The sequence below is a fragment of the Colletotrichum lupini genome, chromosome 3 (assembly GCF_023278565.1).
Source record: "Colletotrichum lupini chromosome 3, complete sequence".
Lineage (NCBI taxonomy): Eukaryota > Fungi > Ascomycota > Sordariomycetes > Glomerellales > Glomerellaceae > Colletotrichum > Colletotrichum lupini.
This window is the reverse complement of record NC_064676.1, coordinates 1,501,876-1,517,273: the sequence shown is the minus strand read 5'-3', so window position 1 is coordinate 1,517,273 and position 15,398 is coordinate 1,501,876. Positions and strand designations below refer to the sequence as shown.

At 55.4% G+C, this 15,398-nt stretch overlaps 9 protein-coding genes across 9 annotated transcripts; 5 read left to right on the top strand and 4 right to left on the bottom strand.

Moving 5' to 3' along the window:
• Positions 1-397: 397 nt before the first annotated feature.
• Positions 398-699, top strand: CLUP02_05180 (DNA directed RNA polymerase; the record flags this gene model as incomplete). The annotated part of the gene is made up of 2 exons (XM_049284189.1): positions 398-600; positions 675-699. 2 exons carry the CDS (start codon positions 398-400, stop codon positions 697-699), a joined length of 228 nt encoding a protein of 75 aa, XP_049141332.1.
• Positions 700-1,166: 467 nt separating this feature from the next.
• On the bottom strand, positions 1,167-2,468 carry CLUP02_05179 (uncharacterized protein; the record flags this gene model as incomplete). The annotated part of the gene is made up of 3 exons (XM_049284188.1): positions 1,167-1,966; positions 2,019-2,330; positions 2,387-2,468. 3 exons carry the CDS (start codon positions 2,466-2,468, stop codon positions 1,167-1,169), a joined length of 1,194 nt encoding a protein of 397 aa, XP_049141331.1.
• Positions 2,469-2,797: 329 nt separating this feature from the next.
• CLUP02_05178 (uncharacterized protein) lies at positions 2,798-4,942 on the top strand (the record flags this gene model as incomplete). The annotated part of the gene is made up of 1 exon (XM_049284187.1): positions 2,798-4,942. One exon carries the CDS (start codon positions 2,798-2,800, stop codon positions 4,940-4,942), a length of 2,145 nt encoding a protein of 714 aa, XP_049141330.1.
• Positions 4,943-5,685: 743 nt separating this feature from the next.
• Positions 5,686-7,009, top strand: CLUP02_05177 (glycosyl hydrolase family 53; the record flags this gene model as incomplete). The annotated part of the gene is made up of 3 exons (XM_049284186.1): positions 5,686-5,753; positions 5,855-6,822; positions 6,882-7,009. The coding sequence occupies 3 exons, from the start codon at positions 5,686-5,688 to the stop codon at positions 7,007-7,009; spliced, it is 1,164 nt and encodes a 387-aa protein (XP_049141329.1).
• Positions 7,010-7,743: 734 nt separating this feature from the next.
• CLUP02_05176 (uncharacterized protein) lies at positions 7,744-9,550 on the bottom strand (the record flags this gene model as incomplete). The annotated part of the gene is made up of 7 exons (XM_049284185.1): positions 7,744-7,875; positions 7,972-8,039; positions 8,101-8,260; positions 8,342-8,939; positions 9,062-9,273; positions 9,312-9,395; positions 9,464-9,550. The coding sequence occupies 7 exons, from the start codon at positions 9,548-9,550 to the stop codon at positions 7,744-7,746; spliced, it is 1,341 nt and encodes a 446-aa protein (XP_049141328.1).
• Positions 9,551-9,626: 76 nt separating this feature from the next.
• Positions 9,627-10,835, top strand: CLUP02_05175 (Mpv17/PMP22 family protein; the record flags this gene model as incomplete). The annotated part of the gene is made up of 4 exons (XM_049284184.1): positions 9,627-9,695; positions 9,948-10,038; positions 10,119-10,663; positions 10,719-10,835. 4 exons carry the CDS (start codon positions 9,627-9,629, stop codon positions 10,833-10,835), a joined length of 822 nt encoding a protein of 273 aa, XP_049141327.1.
• A 300-nt stretch (positions 10,836-11,135) lies between these two features.
• Positions 11,136-11,423, bottom strand: CLUP02_05174 (uncharacterized protein; the record flags this gene model as incomplete). Its single annotated transcript, XM_049284183.1, has 2 exons — positions 11,136-11,281; positions 11,339-11,423. The coding sequence occupies 2 exons, from the start codon at positions 11,421-11,423 to the stop codon at positions 11,136-11,138; spliced, it is 231 nt and encodes a 76-aa protein (XP_049141326.1).
• Positions 11,424-11,949: 526 nt separating this feature from the next.
• CLUP02_05173 (phosphoglycerate kinase) lies at positions 11,950-13,965 on the top strand (the record flags this gene model as incomplete). The annotated part of the gene is made up of 5 exons (XM_049284182.1): positions 11,950-12,052; positions 12,105-12,289; positions 12,632-13,052; positions 13,121-13,879; positions 13,943-13,965. The coding sequence occupies 5 exons, from the start codon at positions 11,950-11,952 to the stop codon at positions 13,963-13,965; spliced, it is 1,491 nt and encodes a 496-aa protein (XP_049141325.1).
• Positions 13,966-14,333: 368 nt separating this feature from the next.
• CLUP02_05172 (DSS1/SEM1 family protein) lies at positions 14,334-15,354 on the bottom strand (the record flags this gene model as incomplete). The annotated part of the gene is made up of 4 exons (XM_049284181.1): positions 14,334-14,373; positions 14,436-14,550; positions 14,792-14,949; positions 15,020-15,354. The coding sequence occupies 4 exons, from the start codon at positions 15,352-15,354 to the stop codon at positions 14,334-14,336; spliced, it is 648 nt and encodes a 215-aa protein (XP_049141324.1).
• Positions 15,355-15,398: the final 44 nt, after the last annotated feature.

Genomic DNA, 15,398 nt, shown 5'->3' with positions numbered 1-15,398 from the left:
AAGAGATGTTTCTTCCAAACCACCGGGAAGCTCTCTCTCCCCCAGGAAATCAGGGCGGCAGTGAGGTAGGTAGGTAACTTACGGGGGAAGGTACGGATAGCAAGCGATAACCTCGGGAAGTGGGCCAGCTTAGACGCCCCACCTGATTCATCAGAGCTCCACCACCGGCTGCACACCGCCCAACATTCTTCTTTCTTCTGCCGTTTCTATGCGCCTTCACCGCCTGACAAATTGTCATCCCAGCCCCACCACGCCTTCTGCCTGCATTTCCAATCCCGCCGCCTCTCTGAAGAAAAATCGCCAAAACTTCAATATCCGACGCGCCATACCCACCCGAACGCAACGAATCTCTCCGCCGCCGCACTCTATCCTTCCGAAGGACAAAAACCACCACAACATGTCCCGCGAAGCCTACCAAGTCCCCACCGCTGGCGCCGCCTCCGCGCCCAGCGCCGCCGCCTATCAGTCTTACGGCTCCGAGGGCCCCCAGATGCAATATCTCTGCGGCGATTGCGGTCTCAAGTTCCAGCTGCGTCGCGCCGATCCCATCAGATGCAAGGAGTGCGGTTGTCGTATTCTTTACAAGGAACGGACCAAGAGGTGAGTTCTTACATGCCATGGAGACGGGCAGGGAATGTGGTGTTAGGAGAGCGTAGACTGACTGTGTGGGATAGAATGGTTCAGTTCGAGGCGAGATGATTGGAGAAGAGATTTAGAGAGAGGATTTGATATTCGCGCGACGTGTGTACGCTGGAGGAGCGGGACAGCAGTAGCGATGTGGTGCTGCGCATTCGAGAGTCGGAATTGGACGACACACGAGGTGGTAGACTCGAGACTGCATGGGAAGAGAGTCTTGGCTGCCTGCAAGAGAGCCGCATATTCTTCAGCAGGGAAAGAGTCTCATACGAGGGACATGTATGACAAACAGCCAACTATCAAAGCAAAGCCACAACGCATGTGATGCGCAAGGGCTGGGGAGTTCAAGGTGGGGGGACCAAATTCAATTCATAGAGCAAGGCATTCTTCTGCACCTTTTCCTTCTCCTTTTTTTCTTTTCGAGGTATCTCATGATAATGCAGCAACCATCTAAAACGCCATCCCCTTGCCCGATTGTTCGTTCATTCTATATCAAATAAATGTGACCCGCGCGTGTGTGCTGTGACGTCTCATGTCGGTCGCGTGTGCAGGTACTTTGCAAAACTGCCATCAGCCATGATGGAGTCGCCCTCAGCCTCCATGGCCGCCTCGTACCGGGCCTGAAGGCCCTCGCGGTCATCCTCGTCATCCGGCATGTCGTCGTCGTCCACATCGCTGGCGACATCAACGCCATCATCATCGTCGTCCACGGGCTTGACAACCATTGGCTTCTTGCCTGCGTCCACCGACATACCCTTCATCATCTTCTCCACCTCGTGATCGCGGGCCAGACGCTTCTTTTCTTCACGCTCCTCGCGCCTGCGCTTCAGCTCGGGGAGGTAGTCCTGCTTGAATTCCTCAGCCTTCTCCTCCACCGCAGCGAAGAACTCGTCCATGCCCGTTCCGAGGCGGGAGCTGACGGGGACAAAGCTGAGGTGGGAGTAGAACTCCTCGAGCATGAGACTCATGGAGTTGAGGAGACTGCCCATGTAGCCGGAGCCGCCGCTGCCACCCTCAGACGTTTCGTAGCCGCCAATGACGTCGCTCATCTCGTCTTGCTGGAGAGCTTGCTGGAACGCCTCGAAATCCGTCATCCACTCCTTGGCAAACGTTGCGTCTTGCACGTCGGTCTTGTTGAAGACCAAGATCATGGGGAGCTTGGTCTTGTAGAGAATACTGCAAGCGTACAGCATGTTGGACATGAATGTGCTCGTGGAGGTGGTTCGAGGGGTATCGATAACGTAGGCGATGACGGTCGGGAAGGAGGACGCGAGAGACTCGAGAAGAATGGTTCCACTGGCGGACCAAACGAAAACCTCAATTTGTCCGGCTGCAGCAGTGTTAGCAAAGAGAGAGTCTGCCTAGGTATTTAGTAGACGTACGCGTATCGACAAGGATGTTCTTGATGGGCTTCTTGTCGGGGTTTGCAGGGTCTGGCGCAGCACGCTTGTCGAGCAGGTTGACGATTTGATCGACCTTTGTCGCGAAGAGGTTTAGGGACGTCAGGATACCACCGTTCGGCCCCAGGTTGTACTGCTTCATGACCTCCTCATAGTTCACCGAGTCACGGATGTCAATGTTGCTTTCGAAAGGGACGTTGAGCACCGCGGGATCCAGGTTGATAACGTAGGGAGGATCTTGCTTGCCGTGCAGGTATGAGTTGATGCGTCGCATAAAGGTCGTCTTGCCTGAGCCTGGTAGTATTGGTCAGCGACACAGTGAGCGCAAGACGAGGTTGTGTATTCCTTACCGGCCATGCCGACGACGACGATGGCAGTCGGGGTCTGGGTGGCCGCATTCTCGGCGGGGGTTTCTGCGGATGTTGAAGCCATTCTGATGTGGTGATGGAAATTCGCGTGCGGCTCTTCCACGGAGTGTTTGGTTCTCTTACGGGCGGTCGCTAAGAAAAAAGTTCTGGAAGAGTTGCAAGAGCTGAGTGCCCCGCGCGGGGCGTCGGAATGAACGAAACCCCCCTGTAAGTTGTACATAACGACTACCTAATCAGACACCCCCTGTCATTGCCAGAATCTTGATGGCCCGTGCTGGGAAAGTGACGTTCCTCCCGCGTCGCCAATTCATTTAGGGAACCTGCAGAAAAACAGGCCATTGCAGCTGGTAGCTCCATCGTCAACTAGCAAGCTTCCCACCTCTAGGCACAGCAATGATGGACGGCCTCGACGAATTCGAAAAGGCCCTGGCAGCAGAGAAGGGCGAGAAGGAGCGCATCGAGCGCGAGAAAGAAGAGCGTCGACAGAGGAAGAAGCAGCGCAGTCACCATCACCATCACCGCGATCGGTCTTCTGACAGACATCGGGAACGCGATCGCGATACACACCGGAGTCGAGATGGCGACCGCGACCGAGACCACGAAAGGCATCGACAGCACAGATCCCGTCGCCATGAAGAAGATGGGGATGATGGCCACAGACACAAGCGCTCTCGTCATGAAAAGGACGACGAGGAGCGGCGATCGAGGCATAGGCACAGAGAAAGAGACGACGAGCGGCGGACGGACACCCACGAAAAGACATCAGATCCGAAAGAGGACTTGCCTATTCCGGACGAAGAAACACCGCAAAACTCCAAGAATGCAGAGGCACCGCTCATGCGCGATTCTTGGATGACTGCGCCGTCGGCCCTTGACATCGACTACGTCCAGCGGAAACAGAAGGAGGTTAAGCCACCACCAAAGGAAGAGGCTCCGAGAGTCATTCACGACAGAGAAATCAACAGAGACTTCGCTGAAGTGGAGAATATCCCGACATCGGATGAGAAGGCCGCGGCAAAAGAGCGGACGGTCAATTACAAATTCGGAGACAATGGCTCTCAGTGGCGCTTGACGAAGCTTAAGGGTGTCTACTCCATGGCTGAGGAGTCTGGCCGGTCGGTTGAAGATGTTGCTCTGGAGAGATTTGGTGATTTGCAAGAATTCGACGACGCGAGAGAGGAAAAGATCGAGATGGACAGGCGCAAGGTGTATGGAAGTGGTTACGCGGGTAAGGAGAAGCCTACGGGAGACCTTTATCGCGAGCGCATGGAGAAACACCGACAAGACGAGACACCCGCCGCACGAGACGATACCCACGATGTGGAACAGGGCGTCATCATACCCGACAATGCCATGCAGCATACGCCCATAGACCAGACCGCCTTGAACAGATTGCGAGCTCAGATGATGAAGGCGAAGCTTCGCAGATCACCGGATGCTGCCAAATTGGAAGCCGAGTACAATCAAGCCGCAGCAAATTTTGCCACGAACGGGCCGCAGTCTGTTGTTCTTGGTGTCATGGATAACCGAATGCTGGCAGGAACTCGTGGTGAGGTCAAGGCCATCGAAAACAAGCGTGGGCGAGAGCGCGGGAACGTTGAAGCCAACGAGGACATGTCAATCGAAGACATGGTTCGCGAGGAGCGCAGGACCCGCGGTCAAGCAGGCGGCGAAGGTATGCGGCTCGCTGAGCGCATTGCCAAGGACGGCAAGTTTGACGACGACCTCGATTACATGGACGAGAATGCGGACAAGCTCGCCAAGCGAGTTCACAAGTCCGAGGTCAACCTCAAGAATGTGGCCGTCAACGAATATCAAAAGGTGTCACGGATTCTGGATAATTGTCCGTTGTGCCATCACGAAGACAAGGGACAGCCTCCTCTGGCACCGGTCATCTCTCTTGCCACGCGCGTATTCCTGACACTGCCTACGGAACCTGAGGTCAGCGAAGGCGGCGCTGTGATTACACCCATGGCACACCGCAAGAACCTGCTGGAGTGTGACGACGACGAATGGGAAGAAATTCGAAACTTTATGAAGTCTCTGACGAGAATGTACCACGAAAAGGGCCAAGAAGTCATTTTCTACGAGAATGCAGCCACGCCGCAGAGGCATCTCCACGCGGCCATGATGGCTGTGCCGATCCCGTACGAAGAGGGCGCGACGGCTCCGGCCTACTTTAAAGAGGCCTTCCTCACCACGGAAGATGAGTGGTCGCAGCACCGGAAGATCATTGACACGGCCGCCAAGGCAAGAGATGGCATGGGCAGGATGGCGTTCCGGAGGAGCATCGCAAAAGAAATGCCCTACTTTCACGCGTGGTTCACGCTCGACGGCGGCCTCGGGCACATTGTCGAGAACTCTGACCGCTGGCCGAGAGGAGACCTTTTTGCAAGGGAGATAATCGGGGGCATCCTAGACGTCGGCCCGGACGTGATCAAGAAACAAGGACGGTGGAACAAGGGTGACCGGAGAGTCGAGGGTTTCAAGAAGAAATGGAGGAAGTTCGACTGGACCCGCGTCTTAGCCGATGGTTAAGCTTAACCACAAATGGAACGTAATTATCAAGGCTATATCAATATCCGGAGCTTCGACGTGATAAACCTCGGTTGCGAGATCCGAAAGGGCCGTGAAAGGGTTGGTTCAAGGTCTGGGAGAGGCTGGCACGTTGGCTGGGCCCCCCAATTCCAATATGTTTTTCTCGAAGCTTCATCCCCGCCCCCGTCACCTGATGATGCCAACGGCCACCCACGTCGAGGCCCAGACTGCTGGAACTTGGCACCCCCAGCCAGACCAACGAAGCTATTGTTGCTACTGTAACTCGTTGGAGGCACAATATCCGAAAATTGCGGGCGAGCAGGGGCCCACCACCTCCAGCTCGCGCAGGCGCACCAATCGTCAGCGTGCCGAGTCTGGGGTCTCCCCCGGTAACCCCGCGATGAGTCCCCGCAGTTCGGGCCGTCTCCATTCTGTCAGCTGCTGCTTTGCCTGCCGTCTTGAGTGCTTCTGCCCGTTGGAAATCTTCCGTCGAATGGTCACATTGGCCCGAGAAGTGAAAGGAAAAAAACAGAGATTGCCGAGACCCGTGACGACTGACAGCTCGCTTGCGTTTATTTTGAACCCTTGCCAGAGTGGTGAAATCATGGTTCGACCTGATGCCTAGCCCGGTGGGCGGTGAGGGGGTTGTTGCGATTGATATATAACACGGCTGTTGCGTCGTCGAGGGAAGGGCTGGAGGATTGGCTCTTTGTGTGTCTCAACCGCTGTGATAACATCTCATCATGAAGTTGCTCTCTCTCCTCAGCCTCACGGCTCTGGTCACGGCTGTTCCGGCCCCGGAGCCCGTCAAGTACGTTCTCACCACTTAATTTCATCACTTACATCGAAAACACACACCTTGAGGCACTGGAACAATGATAACAGGAGGCTAACATGAAGAAACGCAAACAGCCCCGGCCCCGGTCACGGCAAGCCCTTTTTCTACAAAGGCCACGACCTGAGCTCTCTCAAGATGCTCGAGGAGAACCAAAACATCTACATTGACACGGCGCGCGGCAACGCGACTCGCCCGGCCGACGACATCCTCGCCGACGGCGGCATGAACGCCGTCCGTCTCCGCCTGTGGGTGAACCCGCCTGACGGGACCTACGGCCTCAACTACACCATCGACCTGGCCAAGCGCTTCCAGGCCAAGGGCCAGCGCATCTTCTTGGACTTCCACTTCGCCGACAGCTGGGCCGACCCGCAGAAGCAGCCGCTGCCCGCGGCGTGGCCGACGCAGCTGGAGCCCCTGGCCGGCACGCTGCGCAACTACGTCCGCGAGACGCTCGTCGCCTTCAAGGACGCCGGCGTGACGCTGGATATCGTGTCGTTGGGCAACGAGCTCCGCCACGGCACGCTGTGGCCTCTGGGTCAGGTGAACGTCGACGTGCAGCCGTGGTCGGCGCTGGTCAAGAACTTTACCAACTTTGCGACGCTCTACAAGGCCGCGCGGGCGGGCGTGAAAGACGCGACGTGCGCGGGCGTGCCCAAGCCCGAGGTCATGATCCACCTCGACAACGGCTGGAACCTGACGCTGCAGGAGCGGTGGTACGGCGCGCTCGTCGACAACGGGGTGCCGCTGTCGGCGTGGGACAGCTTCGGGTTCAGCTTTTACCCGTTCTACGGCACGTCGGCGACGTTTGCGAACCTCAAGAACACGCTCAAGGTGCTCGGAGAGAAGTACGGCAAGCCGATGCAGGTTGTCGAGACGGATTACCCTGCCATCTGCAACGGGCAGTGGAACCCGATCCCCGAGTCGTCGGAGCCGAGTATCCCGTACAATGTTGATGGTCAGGTGCAGTGGATGAAGAAGCTGCTCAAGACTGTGAGGGAGACGCCCAAGGGTCTTGGACAGGGTGTTTGGTACTGGGAGCCTGGTGAGCACTAGTCTTTTCTGTTTACTGGTTGTGAACTGAGATGCTGACTCTTTTGATAGCGTGGTTGAACAACACGAGCTTGGGAAGTGACTGCAACGACGCCGTCCTGTTTGAGCCGGATTACAGCCAGTGGCCCAAGACGTTTGGATACTCGCGCTCGTCTGTCAATGTCTACTTGGAAAAGTAGGCCGGTGCGTCGCACTGAGAACAGGGAGGTCTAGGTTGAAGTCTGAAGAGCTGCGGTCCGGACTTCGGATAGCTGCCGTTGAGCATGGGCACAAGAGCAGTAGTCGCAAGTGGCAGGGGGATATGAACTGCTGCTTGAAACAGAATAGTTTCGATACTAATGATAATTCAAAAATACCCGAAGGTTACGGAATTCAACTTGAGTTGGCCCTTGGGGTGGCCTCAAGTCTCACTTGACTCGTTGGTAACTGCTGTGAGTGAACAAGGCTGTGAAAGTATTCTTCTCCGTATGCTTTTGCTCCTGTTCTCAGCTTACTGGCCAGTCTGCTGTTACTGGTAATGCTTGACTTGATGTGACTTTTGACTGTGATAGCTACAGCAAACGACTGGAGTGGGCTCCATGGAAAGTGCCCCTCAAACACTTAGCACATCCACCAGTTGCGAGCCCCTTTCTTCTACTGTTCAGCTTGACAGCAATTACCCGGCTCCCGAGAAGCCAGCTGCATCAGGTTGCGGAAAAGGGAGGCATCTGTCCGGGAAGTATGTTGCGATGGTGTTGACGTTGCCGGCGGCCGGCAGCTTGTAGATGGTAGCATTGACACGGTGAATGCCCCGACTCAGTCGAAGGGTGTCTTCATCTCTTCATACTTTTCAACCATTATTCTCGAGAGATTAAGCAGGAGGGAGGCGTTGGGAAACAAAATGTGACAGATTAAACAAAGTGGTATGCCGCGATCAGGTAAGATGGTCAGGGTTCATCCTGCTAGGCAGGACCCCTATGTTTAACAAGCTCATGCTTTCACTGCAGCGCCGTTCCGTAACTCTGTTTCGATTGGGCGCGAGGCGGGAGGGCGTCATAGTCATGGCCTTTGGACACATGAGATTGTTGAGAAGGCAAGTGACTTGTTCACACGCCGGTCCGTTCTACGGGAGGTCTTGAACGAAAAAGCTTGACAAGCACACAAACACGACAAGCTGGTACTTAGTTGGAAAGCAAGTGGTGAATAAAGAAGCTTCACCCTGGTACGTCACTAGCCATGCGATGGGAGTGGAAAACAGCGGTTACCCCACGATTGTACGCGTGTATGAAACGGGAGCATTGATCGGGAGAGCAAAAGTCGTGTTTGGGGTTTCTGTGCAGGGTATCAGTCGGTTTGAAGAAACAGATGAAGTTTGTGGATGGGAGTGTGTGCTGTTCCATCTGACTAAGGTGCCTCACACACGAGGTTGTTGTTTGGATGAATACATAACACTGTTAGTCTGAGGAATGAGGTTGTGAGGGTCGGTGTAAGTGAGTGAGTGGGTGAGTGAGTGAGGTGAGGTGGTGAGCGACCTTGAATGGGCATTGAACGGTGAGAGGACCCAGGAGGATGCGGGAAGGAGCTGGTGGGGGGCGTGGGCTGGTAAATGCACTGTGCGGCATACGGAGGGGTGCGGCTTCGGTAGGGTCGGGGCCCGTCGGGGAGCTCTTGAGGCCCGCTGTCCATCCGCAGTGTCGTTGTCTGCCCCATGTTTCTGTCCAAACTTGAGCCTTGAGACACTGGCCAAGATCCATTTTTAGCCAGCCTGGGTGGTTGCGGTTCTGCCTGATGGTGATCTGTGGGGAAGCGGAAGGCGCCAACGACACAGTGTTAATCCTGAGGAAGGTGTGGCTTGGGCCGACTATCCGCCGATGATTTCGCAGACAGGAGGGAGGAAAGAGCTCTGCTGATGCCTCACCTTCTTTTCGTGGACGGACATACCTACCGCAGTAAGGTAGAGGACAGGAAGATACGGAGTACTTGTCGGTTGTATCTTTTAAAGTTCCATTGCTTTGAAGCACGCAAAGCAGCAAACCTGCAGCACCATTCCATCGTCTTATTCCCGCCTCTTCTTTACCACTCGAGCGAGGCAAAAAACAACCAGGATCAATCTTTCTCGGTTGCAGCGCGCTTCATGACCTGCCGTGCCTGCCATTGCATTGCTCCATTTCTTTTAGATCCTGTCCCTCCCATTTCCTGCGCTGGTCTGTCCTCTCCTAATGATAACCCCCGTCGCATCCGTCCTACATTACTCTCGCCAAGTTTGAAGATCCTTCTTCTTCATCGCTGCTGCTTCATCGGTCTCGCCTCCCCGACTCTCTCGGTCAACCGTCTTTCTGCTTTCTGTCAGACCAGCGGGAACAAAACCTCCGTCGCCTCCCCTCCAAATCACCCAAACCAGCGATACCGGCCAATCATCCGCCTCCCGTGCGCCACAACGAAGCACATCAGTACCCTTTTCTCGCTACGGTGTCGTCATTCGTCACTCGTCACTTCCCGTACCCAGCCTTTCGAAGCCTCCGCCTGTAGAAAGCACATCCAAGGGTCCTCGTCACCCTCGACCATATTTCTCATCCCTCCCATCGCCTGTCGATTTGCTTGCCAAATCGTTACCTCACTTCTGAGAGGCAATAAACGAATCGATAGCGGCGCACCTTATCGATCCGGCTGCCCCAACCCGAAGCCAAAAGCACAAACCAACAGAACCGAACCACCGCCCGGTCGCCGCCTCCTTCTCTCATCTTATTCTTTTTTATCATTTCCTTCTTCTAGAACCTCTTTCCCACCCCGGGCGCCTCCTCTGCGTAATCCGTCACCATGTCGTGGGAACTCTCTCGCCGTCGCATTGTCCGAGCTGTCAACAGCAAATACATTTATGGACGCCTCGTATGCCAACCCCTTCCATAGCACTGTCGTACCTACCTGCCTGCTCCATTCGTTGCTTTTCGTGTTGCCCCTAGAACATTCCTCACACGGTTGAATCTGAATCTTTGCTTGGCTGTCTTGCTTTCCCGTCCGCCACCTCCGTACTACCACTTGCGCTTGCGCTGTCTCCTATCGCTGCATCTCTTGCATCTACGCCTATCGCGCCGCACCTGATTAAGTCAACTTTGCGCTGACCTACGAACCTACTGTTAGCCACTGCTTCACGCAATCATCATTCTTATCGAAATGGCGCTCGTCGCCCGGTTGGTGTCCAAGTTCAACCAATACTACGATGAACGGCCACGTACGTGCCTCCAAGGCTCCCACATCCAGAGTTCGCCACAGTACAATCTATCATCCATACTGACTCTATTGTCGCAACAGTGCTCACCATGATGGTGACCAACGCCATCCTCGGTGGTATCGCCGATACGACCGCCCAGACAGTAACCGCCCTTCGCCTGAAGGCCGTCCGTAAGCCCGGCGGCGTCGACAAGGACGATGGCATCGCGATCGAAATCCACGACCTCGACCGCAAGAACCCCTTTTACGAGAAGGACCTCATTCCCAACATCAGCAGCCTGCCTCCCCCCTTCGACTTCGAGCGCCTGACTCGCTTCATGGCCTACGGTTTCGGCATGGCGCCCCTCCAGTTCCGCTGGTTCAAGTTCCTGTCGGCCACTTTCCCCATCACCAAGACCAGCGCCTTCGTCCCTGCCATGCAGAGAGTCGCCTTTGATCAGCTCATCTTTGCCCCCTTTGGTCTGCTCTGCTTCTTCTCTGTCATGACTGTCGCGGAGGGCGGTGGACGCCGTGCCGTTATGAGCAAGCTGCGCGACATGTACATTCCCACGTTGAAGGCAAACTTCATCGTCTGGCCTGCCGTGCAGGTTGTCAACTTCCGCCTGATGCCCATGCAGTTCCAACTGGTAAGTTTGAAAAGCTGAACGGGAAACACTTGGAACACATGCTAACACTACGTAGCCCTTCGTCTCTACGATCGGTATTGCCTGGACCGCCTACCTCTCCCTCACCAACTCATCTACCGAGGTCGATAACCGCCCCGGCGCCCGCGAGGACGACCACATTCGTCTTAGCTAAATTCCTTATTTATACTTGATTTCCTCGTATCTTCGGTCTGCAGGTCGGTATGGGACGGGTCTGGTCGACACCATGGCGAGCATACGAGAAGGTTATACCAATGAAGCACAGTCGTACTTAGAATATGTTCGATCGTTATAAAGAAAAAAAAGACAGCAACGGCATTAACGGCATCGGCTGCTGCGACGGTACAGGCGTCTGGTGTTTTGGGGTCCGACATTGATTTAGGAAGGCCCTCTTTTTATCGTCTCTCTTTTGTAGTCAGCAGTTGTTAAACGCAACGAAATTGAACAAAACGGTTCATTCATGATATCTGATGCTTTGGAGGAGGTGTGGTCTGAGAATGTTGTAATGGCTCCGATTTTGGACCGGCGGATCTCTCGGTGATATTTTGAAGCTTGTCACTGAGAGCAAACCCCGGTCACCTTGCCTGTTGAAAATTGTTGCTATAAAATACCACAGCAGGTTTGGTGCACAGTCCTCGGGTCAGGACTGCCATGTACCAACAATAGCGTCTGAAACGGAACCATAAGATAGCCAAGATGCTGCATGGTCTTTCCGTGTGTTTTGCCTTGCCTTCCATGTCATGTCTCTAGTATCGGGCGATAGGTATTTTGGCTACGGTCCGTTGATCCCGGGTGGACGGCCGTGACCGGGGGATTGGTTGAGGAAAGCGCAGTTTCTGTGAGGTATCAGACTACCATCACGTCACACACCCATGGCGGGGCAGGCCGCAAGCACCAGCACCCCCGTTGTCGCAGCTGGCCGATTCAGTGAAAAAGCACTGGACAGGGCACCTAAGGTAAGGTAGGTAAGCAAAGCTCCCCCCACTGATACGCCCAATCTGGGTATCTACCACCCATGGATAAGGTACAGTACTTGCAGGCTTGCAGCAGCAGGGCCGAAAATCAACCCCGCCAACAGAAAAAAAAAAGTCATGCAAAAAACCGCCGAGCAAAAATGCCCCTCCTTCCATCCTGCTTGCTCTGCCTTACTGCGTATCAGTAGCGTCCAAGTCACTGGCACTGACTGGCAGTAACAGCAGCACCCCACCATTGCAAGCTTCCCAACGTGAGGTGCCCGTGTTGAACCACTCGAATTGACTGATTACTGCATGTTTTACCCCCCTGCCCGCGCTGTTCTTAGAAGTGTCCGGCGTGGTGTCCAGTCCCTCCCTCAATCACTCCATCAGGTCCAGCCATCCCACCTTGGGCAAGGTAAGTAGCGTGTGTGTGTGTGTGGTAGCTACCTTAGCTAAATATACCTCAGACCTTTTACTACTTCCTCAACGCATTCCCTCCCCTCCTCTTCTTCTTCCTCTTTCTACTTCTTCAACCTTCAACTCTACCCTTCATCCTCACACATTTGCGCCCCTCACAACCGCAATCATGTCTCTCGCCAACAAGCTCTCCATCACCGACGTCGATCTCAAGGGCAAGCGCGTCCTCATTCGCGTAAGTCGTGCCACTCTTACCATGTTAATGTCCTGGCCTTGAGCGTTGCTGGGGACGGTTTTGGTGTTGGTGGTGCCTTTGTTGCTGCTGCGGCGCTGCGCTGCTGCTCAAATTACCCCACCATGCCACCATGCCACCCGCACCCGCGCCTGATCCCGGGTATCACCTCACACCCGTTCCGTGTTCTGGCGATACGGGACGAGCCGCGGGTATTCGACTCGGCCACTCTGCACATGCTTCCTCTGACGGCATTGGAATACACCGGGAACGCTGGGCACGCTTTCAAAAGCCACGGTCCACTAAGCCGGAAGGTCGGACTCCCCTTGCTGACCCCTCACCTAGGTCGACTTCAACGTCCCCCTCGACGCCGACAAGAAGATCACCAACAACCAGCGTATTGCCGGTGCCGTCCCCACCATCAAGTACGCCATCGACAATGGCGCCAAGGCCGTCGTCCTGATGTCTCACTTGGGCCGTCCCAATGGACAGGAGAACCCCAAGTACAGCCTGCAGCCCGTCGTCCCCGAGCTCGAGAAGCTGCTCGGCAAGAACGTCCAGTTCGCCAACAACTGCGTCGGCAAGGACGTTGAGGATCTCGTCAACAAGGCCACCGACGGCCAGGTTGTCCTCCTTGAGAACCTGCGCTTCCACATTGAGGAGGAGGGTTCCGCCAAGGACAAGGAGGGCAACAAGACCAAGGCCGACAAGGCCAAGGTTGAGGAGTTCCGCAAGGGCCTCACTGCCCTCGGTGATGTCTTCATCAGTATGTCCATGACTCTTGGTTGCCGTTGAGAACCCCGTCTTGTCTCAGAAGCTGACATGTCCAACCAGACGACGCCTTTGGCACTGCTCACCGCGCCCACTCCTCCATGGTCGGTGTCGACCTGCCCCAGAAGGCCTCCGGTTTCCTCATGAAGAAGGAGCTCGAGTACTTCGCCAAGGCCCTCGAGAACCCCCAGCGCCCCTTCCTCGCCATCCTCGGTGGCGCCAAGGTCTCTGACAAGATCCAGCTCATCGACAACCTGCTGGACAAGGTCAACACCCTCATCGTCTGCGGTGGCATGGCCTTCACCTTCAAGAAGACCCTCGAGAACGTCAGCATTGGTGACTCCCTCTTTGACGAGTCCGGCTCCAAGACCGTCGGCAAGCTCGTCGAGAAGGCCAAGGCCAACAATGTCAAGCTCGTCCTCCCCGTCGACTACGTCACCGCCGACAAGTTCGACAAGGACGCCAAGGTCGGCTCTGCCACTGACGAGTCCGGCATCCCCGACGGCTGGATGGGTCTCGATTGCGGCCCCAAGTCCATTGAGCTCTATAAGCAGGCCATTAACGACTCCAAGACCATCCTCTGGAACGGCCCCGCTGGTGTCTTTGAGTTTGACAACTTTGCCACCGGCACCAAGTCGACGCTCGATGCCGCCGTCGCCGCTGCCGAGGGCGGCAAGATTGTCATCATCGGCGGTGGGGACACGGCCACCGTTGCCGCCAAGTACGGTGTCGAGAGCAAGCTCAGCCACGTCTCCACCGGCGGTGGTGCCAGCTTGGAGCTTCTCGAGGGCAAGGAACTGCCCGGTGTCACTGCTCTGTCGAGTAAGTAAATCATTCCTCGTACAGTGGAGAACGAAACCTCTATGGACTTGATCGGTCTGATAGATGGGAAAAGGCCGGCCTGGTAAGGCCAGTCTTTAGGACTCGGGATGAAAGAAATGCGCGTGCGGGAATGCAACGAACGCAGAAGCCCATGCCCGGGAAAAAGGAGGGGCGCTCATGATGAACGTAATGCCCTCGTGTCATGTCCTAGGATCATTAAACGTCACGATATCAAATAAACAGTAAAAGTAGAGACACGTCTCGTTCCACAGGGAAACCCCAAGGGAAATTTGGAAAACCTCGTGTGCCCAGTTGTGATTTCATTCCTGGTATGTCGCCAGTCGTATAGAGCTCGTTACGTAGTGTAGTCTATGCCGTGATTCCCACCAAGTCCACCCATGCGTCATTCCGCCTCCTATCATCGTACCCCACACACACACACACCGTGAGTGGCTTATCGTCTCTTGGATGCCTCGACCTTCTTCAACTCTTCCCTGTGGTGTTGTCAGTACTCTCATTAGGAAGGTGGTCTCGAAGGGTGGGGGATTTGCCATACTTCAACTGCGCCGAGAAGTCGTCGGTCGTGTCATCGTCGTCCCAGCTCTCCTCCCACAGGTGCTGCGTCGAGCCACCGCCGCCCGCAGCTGCCTCGGTCTCTTCCTGGGGCCAGTCTGTGGTAGATACGTTAGCATTTGGTTCTTTCTTCGCAAACAAAGCAGATAGAATAGTGTGGCGTGTCTATGATGGCCGGGAATGATGATGCCGCTCCAACGTAGCTCGAGGTTACGATGGAACAGATGGACCAAGTGATGCCATCATCATCCCCCCATCATAGTAAAGCCGAAGCAGTAGATGCTCCTTCAAACACTATGGAAAGGAGATTATCGACAATGAAGGGTGAAAGAGACGTACCGTCGACGGGGAAATCCTCAAATTCGTCGTCCTCGCCGAGCGCGGGCTTCTTCGCCGCCGCCGCCTGCTGCTGCGTCGTCTCGTCGGCCTTTGGGTCCGCGGCGGAGGCGGTCTTGTCCTGGGGCTTTGCGTCTGAGGCCATTGTGTGGGATGTGTGTCTTTGTGGTGGTGGATTGAGGAATGCCTTGCGCTCCCTCTCGGTTGTGCGAGATTGCGATTGTCGTCGACTGAAGGGTGAGATTGACCGGATTCCTAGAGTAGTTTTTTTTTTTTTTTTTCGTGGGTTTCGCAGGTTTCGCGGTGTCGCTGGTTGTGATTGTGGTGGGTTTGTGGTGTTGGAGTTGCGGATTGGTGATGGTGATGGTGTTGGGAGGAGCTAGCTTGCTTGCAGGCGATGGATAGGTAACAGGCAACGCGGGCGGACGGTCGGTGGTGGAAGGTTGTCGACGGGCGGAAGTTGCCGGCTGCGGCTGGCTGGCTGGCTGGCGTTGCTGTTGCTTTGCTTGCTGGGTGCGGCGGGCTGAACAGGCGGCACTGGGAAGGCGTAATGCTGGCCCTGGCATCGGAGGTGGGGTGTGGGATTAGCTTACCGTACGTCCCGTGGGCT